The 18,578-nt window shown below is 38.7% G+C and overlaps 1 protein-coding gene across 1 annotated transcript; it reads left to right on the top strand.

Moving 5' to 3' along the window:
- Window positions 1-712: 712 nt before the first annotated feature.
- LOC110045607 (PDZ domain-containing protein 7-like) lies at window positions 713-18,427 on the top strand. The gene is made up of 13 exons (XM_020751206.2): window positions 713-1,556; window positions 5,278-5,335; window positions 5,817-5,989; window positions 6,666-6,813; window positions 8,896-8,974; window positions 9,479-10,030; window positions 11,459-11,559; window positions 12,326-12,417; window positions 12,940-13,034; window positions 13,128-13,193; window positions 13,843-14,349; window positions 15,264-15,364; window positions 15,724-18,427. The coding sequence occupies exons 1-13, from the start codon at window positions 877-879 to the stop codon at window positions 15,859-15,861; spliced, it is 2,790 nt and encodes a 929-aa protein (XP_020606865.2). The 5' UTR covers window positions 713-876; the 3' UTR covers window positions 15,862-18,427.
- The last annotated feature ends 151 nt before the right edge of the window (window positions 18,428-18,578 follow it).

Here is an 18,578-nt window from a genome sequence, read left to right on the forward strand (position 1 = left end):
AACCGAAAAAGTTTTTTTGGTATGTCACCTCAAGTCATTTCCCAAATCTCACACAAGCTTAAGACCTTAAGTTGTCTGCTTATTGGAATTTAAAGTAAGCAGTGGAAATTAGCACTTGAAATCAGTTAAAAATCCCTACCAATTGTCCAAAGCATTCAAAACTATTAATTTACACTACACCCTAACCTACAACTTGTATAAAGATGCTGTACATATCCATTCTTCAGAGGTGGTTCGTCAAGTGATATTTCAACTGGTACCAACTTGGCACGCTATCATTTTAAAGCTGACTGTCTTGCCCCTTAAATTAGTCAACGGCTTCTACACCCATCTCAACGCAACTACTGTCGAAATAATTCGCACGATTATCGCGCTGTTAATAACATGATATCCACTTATACTCACACGCACAGTGACTGTCTACACATTTTCTGACAGGCCTTCCCCAACCCTTCGTCAGCGTTGTCTGCCAAAGGTCCCATAGGCTGGCACCATAAGTTATTTCGTTTTCCACCAACTTTGTGCAAGTGGTTAATTTCCGTGCAAAGATAATAAATCGCAACTATTTTGACGTGCAAATATTTATATTGTGTGACTGCCTTGTCTTAAGTCTCTAAGTTGCCGTTGTTACCATTGGGCTAAGTGGATTTTGTAACAATGCCTCTTGTTTGTTCTTGACGACAGAGGTGTGCAAATTATGCAAAGAACTGCATAAATTACGTCGGTGATGTCCTGAAAGAGCCCGTCCGTCATATGGTAGCCATGTCTATCTTTTGTTATGGAAGTTGTGTAGGTTTGCGTCGAATACTCGATATACGGTGAGAAAACAAGGAAGGTGAGACTGAATCGAAGAAGTGTTTAGTTTGATTGTTTAAAATGACGCAAACTGGGGATTCACTACGTAAAGAACAACTGAAGGAATTTCAACGAAATGCGCATCGCTTACTATCGGACGATGATCGTACTTATTTACATTATACGCTCAAAGAATACCAGACTTATAAGTCAGTGGAAAAGTTGATGCTTGCATTAAAATCGTGCTTGGATAATCCTCGAAAGCTAGACCTTCTTGCTGACATTCGTAACCTCATTCCGTCAGCGCATTTGAGCAAGTTCGATAGTTTGGCTCCGTACAGCGAAATGGCGCATCCTTTCAAACCACCAAGTCAAGTATCCACGAATCGGAAGACTCAAAGTTTACCTCACAGTTACAAGAACAGTGAGCTGCGAACTCTTGCAAGGAGCTCTTCACCGATTAATGCTGGTTCTTTTAGAGTTATAACCTTAACAAGAACTTCACCAGACGAATCTTTGGGCTTCAAAATAAGAGGGGGTCGTGAGAGTGATAGTGCGGTTTGCATTTCTGAAGTGGATGAGAACTCATCTGCCGCCAAACAGGGGCTCATGGTTGGAGATCAGTTAATTGAAGTTAATGGAATAGATTTCGAAAAAATAACCCAAAGCTCAGCGGAGAACTTACTGGGAACGATGAATAAAGTGAAATTGGTTGTCAAGTCGGTGAGCGCTGTACAAGAAATGGATGTCTCTGACTCTTGGTAGGTATCGTAAATCAAAAATTAATTTTAACCGATTGTTTGAGTGATTGATATTGTCGCAGTACTTTAACCTTGTGTTTATCCCACTCAGTTAGTCCCTCTCTACGTTTTGAAACAGATCATGAAGGTATATTAAGCTATAAATAATTGCGATGCTGGAAAAAGAAGTAGCAGTGATGCAGTGAACATGCACGCGTGCTGGTGTTTTGTTGTTTATCGGCTCGTGACAGGCACTTAACGTTTCAATTGTTAATACGGTTTGGGGGTTGAAATGTTACGTGAAAAAGTTGGAAATTTTTCATGTTGGAAACCTTTCATGTTGGAGAAAGCAAGTACAACCAAGGTGTCGTATCGGCTAGAATATGGCTTTATCAAATAAATATCGCAACTGTTTAATTTGCCTGCACTTGACATATAGTATTGGAATATTGTTGTGGCAAACTTTCTCTCGGAATATGTACTTTGTTCTTATATTGAGGCATATCGGCATTTATGAATTTTGAAGTCGAAATGCACGGGTTTTGGGTTATGGTTGGTTGCATTTGCTTGAATTTTGTGGCATCTTGAATTAAAAATGTTTCTTTTGTTTTGTGTATGACCTGACGCTAGCGTTCGAGACCTTTGATGTCAATAGCTGTGGAAATGAAATGAAAACTCTTTCTGCTCAAAAGACGATTTAGATTACTTTCGATGCTAAAGATTACTCCAATAATCAGTTAATGAATCGTAAAACAACTTTGTACATCTTGTGATTATCAATTGTAGCTACTTATTGGAACGTAAAGTTGCGTGCCTCTCGAGTCTACACTTGAATGCTTGTCGGAAATAACGTGTAGAAAATAATCCATGCTTTTCAAATATGTAACTGCTCGGTTTTAGTCTGTTTTATGGTTACCGGTTGTACAGTGTGTATTGTTGCTTGTCTCCTTTGGATGAACAACGAGGGTAAACAGCTATACACCTGTGACGGCCCTGAAACAAATTAACAGCAAATTATATGAGATCATGACAGCTATCATGACAAGAACAATTGACATTCACTTTGAACTGATGACATTGAGAAGGCAGAAGAACAGGTGGAGTTTATACAAACAGATGCCATTGCAGGTTGCCATGGTTACACTATGATTGCATTGGACACACTAGTATTATATTTTGAAACCTGTGGTTTTTGTGTTTGTTTTCTCCCAGTTGAGTCAAACCTATCAAATATAATAATTTATGCAGTGATGAAAGGATGTTTTGTTACGATCTCTGTTCAAATAATGCCTTTTAGGTGTGAATTACTATTGCCCAAAGTTATGCAAGTTATGACAAGTCTGGCACATGTAGTCGAAAGAAAGTGCATCCTTATTGCACATCCAATCCACATGCCACATCATATTCGTACATGCTAATTTAATTGAAGTGAATATAACAAATAAGTCATTATTAACCAGAGTAAAAGTTTGAAATATAAATATATATATGTTGGAAGATTTTAGTGCAAACAGCTTTAGACATCATCTGTCATTTCATAAATAAAAGTTTGAAAATAAGTTGAAGCCTGTTTTTAGTACAGTCTATTTCAAAAGTATGGTATTCTTAAATCCTCATGACAGGACTTTATATTGCCAAAATATAATAAAACTGCATTTTCTCAGTATCTTCATGAAATTTATGTCATCAACCTGAAAGCACTGTGGACATTTACACTGCAAATAGAATTTGCATCACAGAGCACATAGGCATTGTTTACAGGGTCAGTTTCACATTTCCCAGTGTTCTTTGATCACCGTTTTTAAAGTAGCAAAACTCCTATTTGTTTTTTTCTGTATTGTTCAGTTCCAGAAAATATCCATTCTCCCCCACAGTAGGGATTGGAATTTCCTGGAGGTGGGGTAATTCTGTAAGACCAAAAAAACACAAAAGAAATGTATGAAGCTCAATATTGGAATTTCCAGGGAGATGGGGGGTCTTACACAAAATCCCTTCCACGGGGGAGGTATGGACATTTTCTGGAACTACACATTATTGATTACTCTTAGCTATCTATTCTTATGTGAGTGCATTTCTGGAAAGTGAAAAAGGAAGTCACTCTTCATTACATCAAACAAACAACAACCTGATCGAAAGTAGTATTGTTTGTGGTGTTATTGTTGACACTGGCAGTTGATTTGCTTTATGTTTTTGTGACAAGAGCATTTTGTTAATAACTTGTAAGAAGAAGTGAATATTCTTTGAATTAAAGGGCACCTTTAGTATATAAATTTGACACCATGGGTGTTTAAGATCTCCCCTGCACACTATGCACATAAGTGCAGTACTTGTTTTCAGTTTGTAAAGTTTGCCTCTTTATGTATACTCTAGACTGCAAAACTGTTGTTTTTGGACGTTTTCGGAAGGCGCGAAGCGCCGTAAGTGCAATCCTTGCATGTGAAGCGCGCGAGACTCACACGCCCATAGGGCGTGTGAGGCGAGAAAACGACTGTCAGCTTTTCGTACAACGAATTCGTTCTAAGTGGGAGTTGTATAATGTCACTGGGGTGACAGAAATTGCTTGACAGCTCCACCCACATCTCTCGGCGGTTTTCAATCACATGCGACCTTCAGCGCAAGAGCGTCTAGACAAAACCTAAGCTTTGCGGCACGTCTCGTTGCTGACTGTGTGTAAAATTTACCTGAAAAAGTAAAACCTTGCAGCGGTCCACTCGTAAAAATTATCATTTTACTTTTGGTATGAGCGGCTAGCTCACTAAATACATTGGCATTAAATATTCCTTGAAATCTATGAATGAAGACGTTTGTCGGGGTTTTCAACGGCCATTCGCATGCATGAATGACCCAGAGAGCAAGCAAATCTACACGCAAACAAATTATTTCTGCTCTTATTTTTCCTGTTTTTCTTACGGACTGAACAATACTTAATCCTATAAAACTTATAACTTATTACCTTACAAAATCATAAGGTTTATAAGACGTTTAAGTCTTGTTCAGTCCGTAGCCCCAAGACAAATACGTGCAGAAATAATTTGTTTGCGTGTATATGTGCTTGCTTTCGGGGTCACTCATGCATGCGAATGGCTGTTGAGAAACCGTCCTGCCCGTCTTCAGTTATAAACTTCAGGGAATATTGCCAATGTGTTTAGTGAGCTAGCCGTTCATACTGGGAGTAAAATGATAATTTTTACGAGGGGACCACTGCTAAATCGTTCGCAAGCGTGGAGTCAACGTTGTCCATTTTCCTGCGAGAATTACTGTCTTTACAGTGAAGCTGATACAGCGTCTATATCTTTTTGATGAGGTGTGAGTGACATTTGATGACAGGTTGCGTCAGAATTAAACCAATGGGAATTTCCCATTGCTGGAAGAACGGGAAATTCTGAACGAATTTAACATATGCGTGGCGGACTGTCGTACTTTTTAGCGTCTCTCCCCATTCTCCCTCGCTGTTTTTTTTTTTAATTGATATTGGATAACATTTACATTACTTACATTACTCGCCATTTTTACACTCGCTCCAGACCTTTCATTCGAATGTTGACCATAGCTCGCGTTCGCAAAAAATATGACTGTTTTGCAGTCTGTGTATACTCATGTCTACAGTCTCACCACTCTCAAGCCTTGAACACTGAATGTCAATAAATGTCATTCCTGTTGAGAAATGTGCAATATAAACTAGTAAAAGGGAATGTTTGTCTGGTTGATGAAATATTGATTTTTCTTTTGCACCTTTCAATAGGGGTCACAGGAATGGAAAAGTTGTTCAGAATGGAACTGCTGAAATTGACAGTCTGCAGGTAAATGTTTGAAAAAGAACAACAAATGTACTTTTGTTTGCCCTCAGACTTCAGTGTGAAAATAACAAGCAAGTCATTCTATTCTTGAGTCAAATAAAACTTGCTTCTTTGCCCAGTGAATATAAAATATTTCATTTGATGCATCAAGTAAATGTATGTCCATTGTTATCCTCAGAGCCTTAAAAAATCTCAAAATGGGTTTGGGCGGGGAGGGGGAGGGGTGCAGGGAAGTGATGAAACAGACTACCAATAGCACAAAGCTTCCCTAGCATCTTATGTTGAGGAACCCTATTCTCAGGCAGCCAGCTGTACAACTTTCATTTTTTTGAAGTAACTACATCAGTTGTCACATTCTTTCATCATTGTTATGTCTGAGATACAGCTGTGATAATCCTTTAATTCTTTACTCAAGTCCTTTGTGGTACAATAAAGCACGTTATATCCATGTCACATGTACAGGAAGTTGGCTTTTTTTCATCAGGCAAGCAGTGGCAGTGGAGGCAGTGCTAGTATTGCTCTGCAACATAATTCACATTTGCTGAACAGCGCTGATGAGAGGAAAGTGAACCTTCAAGTGCAGTCAACAGCCAATGGTTTTATTGGATTTAACCTTCGAGGTGGAAGTGAATATGGCTTAGGTCTATATGTATCTGGGTAAGAACAATAGAATATAATTTAAGAGAAATGAGAAGTATTCATCTTGCGTTTCATTTTGTTTCTTCTACTGCAGGTGCTGAATCTATCACTATGTTATGTCACTTCCTGTATGATGCACTCTGTCATTTTTGTCTCTTTTTGGAGAATTAGATTTTAGCAAATTCTCTAGTCATTTGAGGATCATCAAGTCTTGTGAAGGGCTGTTATAGAAGTAGACTGCTGATTAGAATTAGTTATTAAGGGCTCTACGAGGAAACAATCTAAGCTCTGGTGGTGCAAATCCTTCATTGTTCTTCAAGTTTCAGAAATACCATTTCTAGAATGTTTTGTAGAGGTAATTCCCTCCAGAAGAGATTCGATTTCAAGAGAAAACATTTTCCAAGCATTCATGGCATTTGCACAAACCTTTCAGGGTGAAAAAGATCGAATCATAAAAAAATGGACTAATATCTAAGCTTTATGGAGATGCCAAAACACTTTAAACCTTGTAGATGATATAGACACTTCTAGAACAGGCAAGTACTGTTCTCTTGGCAGTCGGTGCCAAATTCACCTGTTGTGATATTTTACAGACATTTAACCTGAACTTTTCAGCTCACCAGGAAAGTTGGGAGAAGGGACAGTTACTACTGCAATATTTATTAAAGTAATCTCTGTTGTTGTCTTTATTCAGTGTTGATGCTGGCTCACTAGCAGAACAAGCAGGGTTTAAAGTTGGTGATCAAATCATGGAAGTTAATGGAAAGAACTTTGAAAACCTTAAACACAAAGAAGCTGTTGACTTCATCAAGTCTCAAAAGCACATCATGGTTACACTCAAGGTAACATTCTTCTTTGAGGCTGTTAACTTCTGATACCTACATGTAGCTGATACTCTGCAGAACATTCCTATGATTAGTTATTTATGCTGCTTTTAAATTGAAAACCATGGAAGCAGTCCTAGAAAAGTAACCAGAGGAAAAAAAAATAAAAGCAGTACTTCTGGCCAAATAAAAAAGGTTGGTTGTTTTATCTTGAATGCCAAGATATGTATACCTAGTGTTGGTGATTCTAGGGATTGAAGAAGATTGAAAGCCCAGTGATGAACTTTAGCATTTGGTGATATGCAGGGAGTATTTTCCTTCCTCACCCCTCCCCACTAGGATTTCTGCAAGCCCATAATAGGTGACTACCCCAAAGATTTATCCTGGCATTTTGTTGGTTTTCCCATCACTTTCCTCCAAACAACTCATTGGTCAAGCATTGATCCCTGTACTGATCCCAAGCACTGATCCCTGTACTTCCACTAGTAGGTGTTTCTTTAGATATAGCAGCTTGGAAGTGCAAGAAATGTTTAGACTTGCCACAAGTTGACCTTTTCTTAAACCTTGACTTATTTATCTCCCTCGAGCAAAGCGAGAGGGTAATCTTTGTGCAACGAAGTTGCAAGGGTGAGCGTGAGCAATGTAAGTCATGAGAGGTTGACTTGTTTCACTTGCAGGAATGTGAATCGGAGCGTAAATTTTTGGTGCGAAAAACACGATTGACATTTCGCACTTCTCCTGTGCTCCACGCGCGATCGTTGCAAAAGCAGAAAATGATTGCCATCAAAATGTTTATGAGTGCTGTTCCGTAACTCAAATGAATTTATTTGTGTACATTGCAGTATATAGCCAGCAAACAAAAGGCGAAAGCTGTTCTGTTGAGTAATGCCTCCTGAAAAGACAAAACCGTGTTTAAACTGTTCGAGAAATATTTGTTTTAGTCTAGATTAACCAGCTATCGACCAGAGAGCTGCCTGACAAATGCTATAAACTTATGTAGATCTAGCTTGTATCAACAAGAATCTGAATAAACTAAAGAAGACGGAATTAGTTGGGGAGAACTTTAATTCTTTAAGGCTCTCTTGATTAAATAACGTTGAGAATCGAAGTCGCAACGAACGGCAGAGAATAAAAGCGCTGTTCCCAAAAGTCCTTCATTGATCGACAACTGCTTTCAGCACAGTAAAACAGCCGATGCAAATTTGCTGCGATGCCCTTTCTTTGTAGAGAAGAAACCTGGTCATTCATTAAATCAACTTAAAGTGCAACAATTACACAAACTGCAACAATGGCTCTGTTCCTCTTCAAAAGGTCCAAACTTAATTCTCTCAAACGATCCGGATCACGCAGGAGCTCAGATCGCGCCTGTATTAAGTAAACAAACACATATTGGTCGGATAAATAGCCTTCCACTGCTTTTCCCTGTCCTTCTTTTAGAGACTTGAAATTAAGTTGGATAGACCATATTCAATTGCTTCCATAAAATTCATATCCTTAAGTATATCTGTGAACAAAAGCTTAAGCTAAGTGAAAAGGATTTTTATAGTACTTGAACTCAGCAGACATTTGCTCTGAGAGTTGTGTCGTTGATTGCGCGCAACGTCATGATGTATAGTCAGTACTTGTTTGTTCATTGGTTAATGTGTATTTACGTCACCGGTGGAAAAATCCACCGGTAAAATTTGGTGCACTGCAAGTGGGAAAAGTCCTTTCCAACGGCGAAACCAACAGGCCAGGGAAGAATTATTGGAAAGGACTTCTAGAAAGTCTAGAAATGTTGTGTGAATGCAAGTTGAGACAGGTGTCTCAATGGCTTTTTTCGAGTGCTTCCGTAACTTTTACTGTTCCTGTAACTCTATAGGAACATGGAGAAAACATGGAAAGGAAAACATGCAAAACATGGAAAGGAAAATCGTATATGAATCTATAATTTTTAATTGTGATTATCAAAATTAAATTTCTTTTTGCTTGGACCATCATTGTTGACAGCTCATGCTAGTTTTGTCTCAATCAAGTCATAGAAGTACAGTGTTTAGCATGTACTTCCTTATGTAGTGTCTTCTAAATTGTCATGTAACTATTAAATATTCTTTGTTTTAGGCTGTAGGAAGACTTCCTGAGGCAAAACATTACCAATCACAAATTAGTTGGGTGTATCCTGATGGAACTGTAGTGATAGGTAAGTTGCACTGATGAAAGACTGCACAGTCAACTGCACAAGCACCTCAAATATCTAAGGTTGCCTCAGGCCCCCAATTAGCTATTGTTAGAGCACATTTTGCAGTTTAATTTCAGCCTAGGGGTGTTTCTGACCAATCTGCAGTCAATGACATAATTTGAAAACGTCTGACGTTTTTAAATTGTAAAATTATGATCCACGCAAATACTGCAGTATTAGTTTGCAAAGAACATGCGAGCACCGTATGTAATTGAGCCGCAAATTTAGATATTTGTGGAAAATAGTTGGTCAACAAAAAATTAATCTGTGGTACCAATGTAAAGTGTTACTACTTGTTTGTGTTATTTTATCTCAGTCAATTGCTGGTCAGTCAGTCGGCTGGTTAGGCAGTCGGTCCTTTCTAAATTCATTAAGTCAAAATATAAGCACCTTTCATCTTTTTTTCTACATCATAAGAAGTATCCTAGGGAAATTGCTTGCTTAAACTCTACTTTTTCCTTTCAGAGGGTAAAGAAAATTTCAGTAGATCTATCTCAGCCCCAGCCTCTCCGCTGTCTTCTCTAGAGCTTAGCCACTCTAGTACTCAGTTTTCTGACTTTGGACATGAGAATCCCACGAGAGATATGCCAAGTCCCAGACCACCATCACGTGAAGCTGCGGTACAGACCCCTCAGCCCTCTCCTTATCCCGTGCCAGAAGTGAAAGAGGAAGTGGTAGTAGTACAAGTGAAACAGGACTTTGCAGATTTGGAGAGAACACAGAGCTCCAAGAGTCTGGCAACATCATCAACCAGCAGTGGTGGTGACAATGAAAAGATGAATACGCTTCATTCAGCACATTCTTTTGAGAGTGTTAACAGCAGCAGAGAGGAAGTGGCAAAGAGATATTCAGTGTCCAGCATGAGCAAAGAGGAGGCCATTTTAAGTGGTAGTGATGGTGAACTAAATGATAAGAGGAAAGTGAAAAAATCCAAGTCTTTTCTACAGAAACATGGTGACAAAATCAAGTCTAAGTTGAGCTTTAGGAAAAAAGGAAAACCCAAAGTTGAAGAAAGAGGTAGGATGAATAAATAACAACTGACTGTGACTTGTTTTTCTCCTCCTCTCCCTACTCTCCGCTGGGTTGGTGAATTAGCTAATCCTTTCAGCTACAGTTGGACCCTACTAATTTGAACTTGGTTATTTCAAATTCCCTCAGCCGCTGTTATTTTGAATTCAAACCCATTTCCCTTGGATTTGCCCTTCAGTCATTTACTATCGGCTATTAATTCGAACTATTTTTGGTTTCCCTTGAGAGTTTGAAATAGAGGGGTTCCCCTTTATGTACCATAATACTACCCTAGCATATATGTTATATGGTTGTCTTATGCTAGAGCCACATTAGGTACAATTTATTGTTCTACTTCCAGTTTCTGCGAGAGGCATCCAATTATCAACCCACCTTATTTACCATTCAATGATAAGGATGTGAAAGCATGACTAACTGGGTGATAATCACAAGGCAGAGAGTGAATGTCACCAGAGCTGTAGAATTGCATTTTGGTCAATTTGTATTTACCAGTTGGTCAAACCATTTATTTGTCATGATTTAAATTCAATGTCATTGATTGTGTCATGGGGCAGTATGTTTAGGTTGTTGCATCATGATATCATTTTGTCTTTTGTTGTCTTCCTTCCTGTTTCACCTTTTGTTCTATGTATCTTTTTGTTTCTCTTGGGCTGCCAGATTATGAAAAACATTTACAAATTTTAATTCTAAAATAAAAGGTGCATGAAAGTATTGACATTACAAAAACAATGTGCTAGACTAATATTAGTAATTTTAACTTATAAAGCTTTAATTTGTTAACATAAGTTGAAATAATTATTTGTGTTATGTCTTGAATACAAACGGGTTGATGTCACTTTAATCTAATGTATCGATACACGTACATGTTTAAATTTCTGAGTTACATGGTTTGTCACAGTAATTTTCATTGCGTAAGGGTCTAATACAACTGCACTGTAATGTACTTTCTTCTCATATCAATGGATTTTCTGAATTATAAAATAACTGTTTATAAGTTGTTTGCAAGTTTTGTCTTTCTGAATTAGTAAAGTTCTTTGAACTCAAACACAGAAGTTTTCACCATAACCGGCATGAGTGTAGTAGATTAATACAAATACTAACCAGGTAAACTATAACTCTTACATAACTTGAGAGTTAGAATTTATATAGATGATATGATTAACATGTCATTGTCATTTTACCTTAAAATAACGGTACAAATTCTTAACAATAGGTGGTAACAAGTTAAACTAACAACTTTAATCTAAATACTAAACTGCTTAACCTGTTGAAATGGCCCAGTTTTGTGTTAATGTTGTTTTATTGTGTCTGTTTTTTTGCTTGTTGGTATTCGCTCTCTAGTTTCTTGTGAGATGCAACTTCCTCTGCATGTGTCCCCCATTTTTGAGAAGGGTTTTGGTACTCAATTAATGCTAGGTGGCTCCACAAGACAGCAGATGTTATTGTACATTGAGGAAAAGGCAAAAAGGATTCTGGTAGTAGATGAATACAATGCTGTAATCAGGCATATCAAACAGGTAAACTGGCACTTTTGGTTCTTATTGTTAGGCCCAGGTCAAACGTTGCACTTCACATGAGACAAACTAATCTGCAGTTTGAGTCGATCCAATCGGGTAAAGCTCGACCGTTGCATCAAACATCAAACTTGATTTGATTTTAAATCAACCAACATGTTCTATCCATCTGTTTCAGACAGATAGAAGGTGCTGGTCGATCTAAACTCGGTCTGACGAACTCAGTTGAGTCAAACATGGAACTTATCATGAACTAATTCGCACAGACTGTGTAGTTCATCTCATGTGAAGTTTGACGTTTGACTTGAGCCTTACAATGCAGAATGTAATTTTCCCTAATGCATACAAACTTAGTGACTGAGCTGCAATATTTTGTCAAACTTTTTTCTAAAATTGAGATTAATTTGTAGTTACACCAAAGGAGATTGAAAACTGAATTTCGGTGTTTCTAGTGTTTGGCAAATTGCAGACTCCTAGTATTTGCACACACTTGTATCTGTATATTTTCATTAAAGTATTGAAATAATCAAGACCTTGAAGAGTTTTTTAATTAGTTGGAAGTATCTGTTTTTGTAAAAAGTACACATCCATGGTCAATGACAATTTAATCCTTGTACATGTTTGTATAGTCAGATCTTAGGCTTGCTGCATGTGAAACTTAGAGATTAACCGATTTGCTTGGAAAAATGATTTGTTATGCATGAGGTAATGTGCAAAGATAAACAAGTGAAGGACACTTTTGACATTGTAACCTGTGTTATATTTGCAGTATCAAGAAGATTCAGATGTTGAAGCTCTTGTAAACAAGCTTCTGGCTATACTGGACAAACCTGAAAAGGCTCTTCTGTTGAGAGATGTTAGGTGGGGATCTATATTTTCACCAGAATCAGTTTCACCTAACCCGTCACACCCGCCTTTCCACCCGCCCTTCCCGAAAGCAAAGATCAGAGAGAGCGTCCCTCCGGACTTTCTTTCGGGACACAGGCTAACCTCATCCAGCTTCGTTCTTTTTGAGGAGTCATGTACAAAATATTTCATACCTTCAAGTTGACGTGAATTGTTCTGCTTCCACTTCACTTTCCTTGAAAATGTCCGTAGGGAGTCTTTCATTCTGTTTTTTTATAAGAAAAAGGAAGATACCGGTATTCTCTCTAGAACAGCTGGAGCTGTTTTCTTAAAACTCGACCGCGTCCCAGTGCGCCAAACTGACGTGTGCAAATGCGGAGTGCTGATTGGCCAGACGGCAATTAACTTGTCCAATATGATCAGAGTTTATCTTTTTTGCACGCTATCCATGGATTGTTTTACAATTTACGCTGTACTGTAATTTGGTCTAATTGTGCAATTTCTTCGTTTAATTGAATTTTCTGAATTTGTCAACAGGACGCTAGTTTTACCGTATGACCTTGGAAGGTTTGATGCGATGGTGTCAGCCCACGAGAAAGAGGCATTAGAATACCTCAGTGGATTTGTCCCTGGTATGAGTTTTTTTCGTTTTCGAGTTATTATTGATGTGAGCATTTAAAAATCATCCTGTGTGATGATGGTTGTTGTATTATTTTTTGGTCAAGGTTCACCGACAATAATACCTACTGTAGCTGAGAAACCTAAACGCCAGCTTGTGGCCGCCATCCAAGGTATGTGCAATACATACGATACAAACCCCGATATAGTGTTATAACTGTAGTGTAGTGTTAAACAATGTAGATTAATTTTAATTCTCATTAGAGTCATCTAACCTGGCTGGTGTCTCGTCACTATTGATCTCGCTCCAGAGTTTCTCGGCTAGATCGTTTGTATTTTTCCAACAAGTAATTTAAAAACTTTTTTACGTGACGAACTTTCCAAACGTTGGAAAACGATATGGTGTTCCAAACATTGAGATCCCTCGTTGAAAAGGGTGTTACAAGTACTACAAAACAGAAACAAACCTATTTGTTGCATCTGTTGCAAGACGCGCTTTCGTTCCTTTTGACAGAATATCCTTCTTATTGCAATATCTCTGAAGATTACGACCAAATATCTTATTCGTTACACTGATGCAGTTCACTCATGAATTAATAATCACCCAGGAAATGATTGTATATTAGTGGTGGAGTATTTTGTTCTGCGATCCTTTGCATAATTAGTTTATGGTTTGATGATGAGGAGTTCCTGCCGTGTAACTGTTTTTCAGGCAGATACAAGCCACGTCTCTCGCTGATAATGTTATCAAGTAAGAGAAATACTCGTTACCAGCTATTAGAACTTATTTCTGACAGATCGTAATTAACTTTGTATTCACAGACAGCAGAGGGAGTTTTCAATTACGAACGAAAGAGGAAGTGGAGAAGATAAAGCAAGAAAGGGAAGAAATGGATAAAAAGCGTAATCAAACGGCTTGGTTAGGGGGCAGCATTCTGGATCGAAACTCGCCGAGAAACCCAAACAATCCTAACGCCATGATAACGCTACCGGCCAACTACACGTTAGATACAGCGCCTGCAAGAGATACGAGTACAACAAATAGCGCTCCAGCATCGTTTGATGTCCCAGTTATACAGGTTAACAGTGGCGAGGCATCTGGAACTCCGAAACGCGATGAAAACGATAATGAAAGACTCGTGACGAACTCGCTCCTGGTGCCTGATAGAGTATCAATGGAATACAAAGACGATGATGAAGAAACTGAAGCTCGGGCGGCGTCCACTTCGTCTTCATCCGCGGGAATATCGATGTCAGTTCCAGTGATAGCTGTCTCTAGCGAGGCGACATCAGTTACAATACTTCTTTCCAAAAAGAGGACCAGTTTAGGTTGGTTAAATCTTACTTTTAGCCTTTATGGCATCATCGTCACAGTCTTCAAGTATTGCTACAGTACTGTTTCACCATGCGTCGTCATTTTCCATCAGCAGTGCTCCATTAATGCTCGTCATTGTTCGCCACGCACAGCAGTTAGACTCCATTTTTCTTCCTGTCTCCTTTTCCTCGCTTTTCTACATCGTCCGCCCCCTCCGGTCTGGGAGAAAAGAGAGGGCAACTAGTACGCTTAAATTATGCATCGTAGCTAATTAATTAACTCGCCTCCAGCGGAATATCAGCCCCAATTATTAACTAGTGCGCACTGACTAGACGAATACAAAGCCCAAGATTAGAGTAATTGAGGTTTTTAATGCATTGTTAGCCCGTGCGCATTTGTCCTGTTGGTTAATTGATCTTCACTGCGCCCGTGTACGAGTCTAATCTCCTTTCTGCTGAAAACAAATCGACCATTGTCAGTTAAAGGTGCGTTCGTTTGTCATCCGGATCAGGATCAGTGATCCAAGATCACTGGGATCATGAAGCGTCAAACAAAGGTGATGAATCCTTGCTCACTCAGAGTGGATTCATCAGTTCCTTTGATGTACCATGATCCGAGTGATCTTGGATCATTGATCCTGATCCGGAACACCCCAAAGGTATGCACCCCAATTTTTTAACGAGACGGAGTGAAAGTTGATCTTTGTTGAACACATCCGTAAGCCATTTTAAAAGTTGTCTTGTCCTTGCTATAATTCATCGCGACTTACATCACGATGTTAGTCCAGAATGTCGGTTTCGTTAAAACCTCTTGACAGGAAATTTCCTTTTCTTTCACAAAGTGTGCGATCCAGGGTTTTTTAACTCCTGTGGAAACGTTGTTGCCTCAGAGTGTATAAAACCGGGCCATATTCTCTTTATTGTTCCAGGTATAAGCATTTCAGGAGGTAAAGGTTCCAAAACCCAACCTGAGGTCAGAGTAGAAAAAATATTCCCAGGTGGCGCTGCTGCCGATGATGGGAGACTTAAGGTGAGCTCCAGCGGTTTAACACATTTATGCGTGGAGTTGTCCGCTGTGTTGCTACGTAGCTGTTACCAGCTGTTCAAAGGCTTGAAACTCTATCCATCTGTTAAGTTATAACAAAACGAAATACGCTATCCGCTGGATACTCTTTGATTAAGTGGGTTAAATAATTCATCCTTTGGATAACTAGGTTTAGGTTTATAAAGTTTGTGCCCCGGGGAGGGACTGCTATATGAAATGGACGGGGGTGGTCCCTAGAGGTACCAAGATCCTGTTTTGTGGGCGTGGCTATAAATACTCCTGAATAGTTTGGTATTATGTAGCCTTCCATGACTTTTGTTGTCTGGTGATTTATTTTACATCAGAGCGGTGATCAGATCCTGTCTGTGGACGGAGAAAGTCTGCAGGACGTGACGCATGCTGAAGCAGTGGACATCATTAGAAAATCCTACAATAACAAGTCCAAAGATGTGATGGAAATCGTGGTGATACCCAAGCAATAACAGAGTTTTGTGTACTATTTATGAATTATATATATCGTTATGTTAATAGAAAGGTTTATAAATAACTGGCATACCACCTAAACCACAGTAATCACTACTGACTAAACACAGCGAACGGAAATAACGCAATGAACCAATCAGAACGCGGAATGAGAACACGTGAGCGGTGCCAATGATTGATGCGGATTTTGTTCATGATTGGTTTAAATGACTAGAGTATGGCTGCTCTGGTTGGTTCAGGAGAACACGTGGCAATAGCTTGTTGAACCTGTTATAGAGCTTAGCAAATGCGAACTTTACTTTCAGCAAGCAGTTGAAAACTTTCTGACGAACGTAGTTTGCAATGACATTCCTCGTCAATTAATATATTACTAGCAGCTTTTTAGCCCTGGAAACGTGTTTCTGGTAACGAGTGTTCGCTTCCTATGGGGATGAAAAGTGGCGTAGACCAAATTTTTAAAATATTATTTTCTACCTTCATATGCCATGTTACAACTTAATCCAACCAGTGTAAATTGTTATGCCGTGAACTTCCGTAATCTTTAGATTGTAGTTAAGAACTCGTCGAAGGTGTCATCTACATTTATCAGCAAATACTGGTGGTTACGACAAATCATGAGGCTATGTATCGTGTGGATCCAGCTTACAAAAGTGCGAGCGAGTGAAATTGTAAATATACCCTTATTCAAACGATTTTACTATATGTACCCTCCCCAACCTCGTCATCACTCTTCATGGAAAAATACATGTGTACCCGTTACACCATCATGTTCAATTTACACCACTGGCGTGGGTTTGACAGTATACAACCAGGCGCAGGCCGTCCTTTGTATAAAATTAAATAAACTTTGAATTTAGAAACTATCGTACATGAACCACTTGAAATTCCCTTGGACAGCCATAATCAAAATGGACGGCAAAAGAAAACAGTCGAGACGTTTGAGATTAGCAAAGTTAGCACAGAAGTGAATTCGATTCACAGTTACATGTAAGCTTACACTGGATGAGGAAATAGTTGTTAGGGACCATATCATTTTCATAGTTTACAAGTAGCGTTTGAAAAGGAAATAAGGATTAGTAACAATTGCGAGGACACGCAAGAGCTCTTTCCTCTAGACTTGCTGCTTTCGAATGTAGAGAAATAAAATTGTTTTTTGACGATTTTTAATTTGTTTTTCTTTGCACGGTACCTCAAGCAAATGTACTTTTTAGTGATTATTTGACCTTTGTATGTTTTAATAAGAGAACATTTCGAAATACATTTGATAATGAATATTAGAACAATAAAACTGCGACGTTTCGAAGTCATATTGACTCCATTATCAAGTAGAGGTGTTAGCTGTAGTTTCGAGCTTAAATACAAATAAAGGTGATAGAGTACATTAGAATAATAAGTGTCTATTCGTGAACGGAAACCGAAGTTAAACACGCAGTCAGACTCAATACGTGCAGAAGTATTTATTTAAACATATACCGCACGCACTGTCACGTCAAACACCAATGACAATGAAACTGCAGCTAACACCTCTTCTTGATAATGGAGTCAAAATGACTTCGAAAAGTCGTAGTTTTATTCTTTTAATATTCATTATTATATGTTTTAGCCTTAGTAAGGTACCATCGTTTTCACCACCAATAGTGTCCGAAGTTTGCTGGTCCACCTAGATATCTCTGTTGCAGACCATGCTTAAGTTCCTCTTAGCCTGAATATCATACGACTTCTCTGGTCGCTAACCAAATCTTAGTCCCAGAGGTGACACACTAGATTCCCTGAAGATTTAAAGATTTAGAGTGAAGACAGATAAAGCCTGAGGTCCCGTCCACAGTACGCGGGAGAAATTTGAAAACGCAACAATCATCGGCCATTTTGGATTGGTGTTTGAGGAAAACTTGGAGAAAGAAGTCACATGATTGTCGTGACGTCATCGTTTTCGAAAAGCTCCGTTTTCAAAATGCTTTACGAAAAGCCGGCGTTTTCAAATTCCTCCGGTTTGAAGGGCGTTTCCGAAAAGCTCCGTTTTCGTGACGGCTTAGTGTGGACGGTAGGAATAAAGCTGAGTTTTCAAATTCTCCAGCATGGTGTGGACGGGGCCTTGGGCTTTATCTGTCTTCACTTTAAATCTTTAAATCTTCTTCAGAAAATCTGGTGTGGAAGTGAGTTGTTGTAGCTTATTTGGAAGTACTTAGCCATCCAGATAAAAATAAAAGCAGCCAGTCGTTAGTGCCGAAAATATTTATCATATGAAAGACTACTCAGCCGCTGAAAAGCAACACGGCCTGCTGTGATAAATCGGAGTATTAACTATTCTTGTCACTACATACGATCATTTTCAAAATTTAATTTTTAGCACGTTGATGAATATATTCACACAGTGAGCGCTTACTGCCCGTCTTCTTTAGAATAGATTCTTTTTTCATTTCCGTGTTCTTGACTAGCTTTAAAATTAAACAACGTAGCGACAGTATTTTTGTAAAATATAAGGGATAGAATTTTCGATTTTTGACGACATACGATGTACATTTATCAATAATCCGTACTTTGCAATTAAAGCCGATTTTTACCGTACTTTCAAGTGTTGTTAAGTTATAATAAGTAAGAGATGATCCCTTAAGTCGTTTAGGAGGAGGCAATAATTATTTATTTGTCCTGTGCAGTCAGTGAACTTCAGGACTGCCAGAACTTGCCAGTATGTGTCCCAGCCACAGTTAAGTTTATA

Source organism: Orbicella faveolata, unplaced genomic scaffold (assembly GCF_042242905.1).
Source record: "Orbicella faveolata isolate gen_17 unplaced genomic scaffold, um_ofav_v1 contig_1, whole genome shotgun sequence".
NCBI lineage: Eukaryota > Metazoa > Cnidaria > Anthozoa > Scleractinia > Merulinidae > Orbicella > Orbicella faveolata.

Coding starts and splice junctions, on each gene's coding strand:
- LOC110045607 (XM_020751206.2), top strand. CDS start 877: ATGACGCAAACTGGGGATTCACTACGTAAAGAACAACTGAAGGAATTT. Junction 12,418..12,939: donor CTTCTGTTGAGAGATGTTAG/GTGGGGATCTAT, acceptor ATTTGTCAACAG/GACGCTAGTTTTACCGTATG. Junction 15,365..15,723: donor CCGATGATGGGAGACTTAAG/GTGAGCTCCAGC, acceptor ATTTTACATCAG/AGCGGTGATCAGATCCTGTC.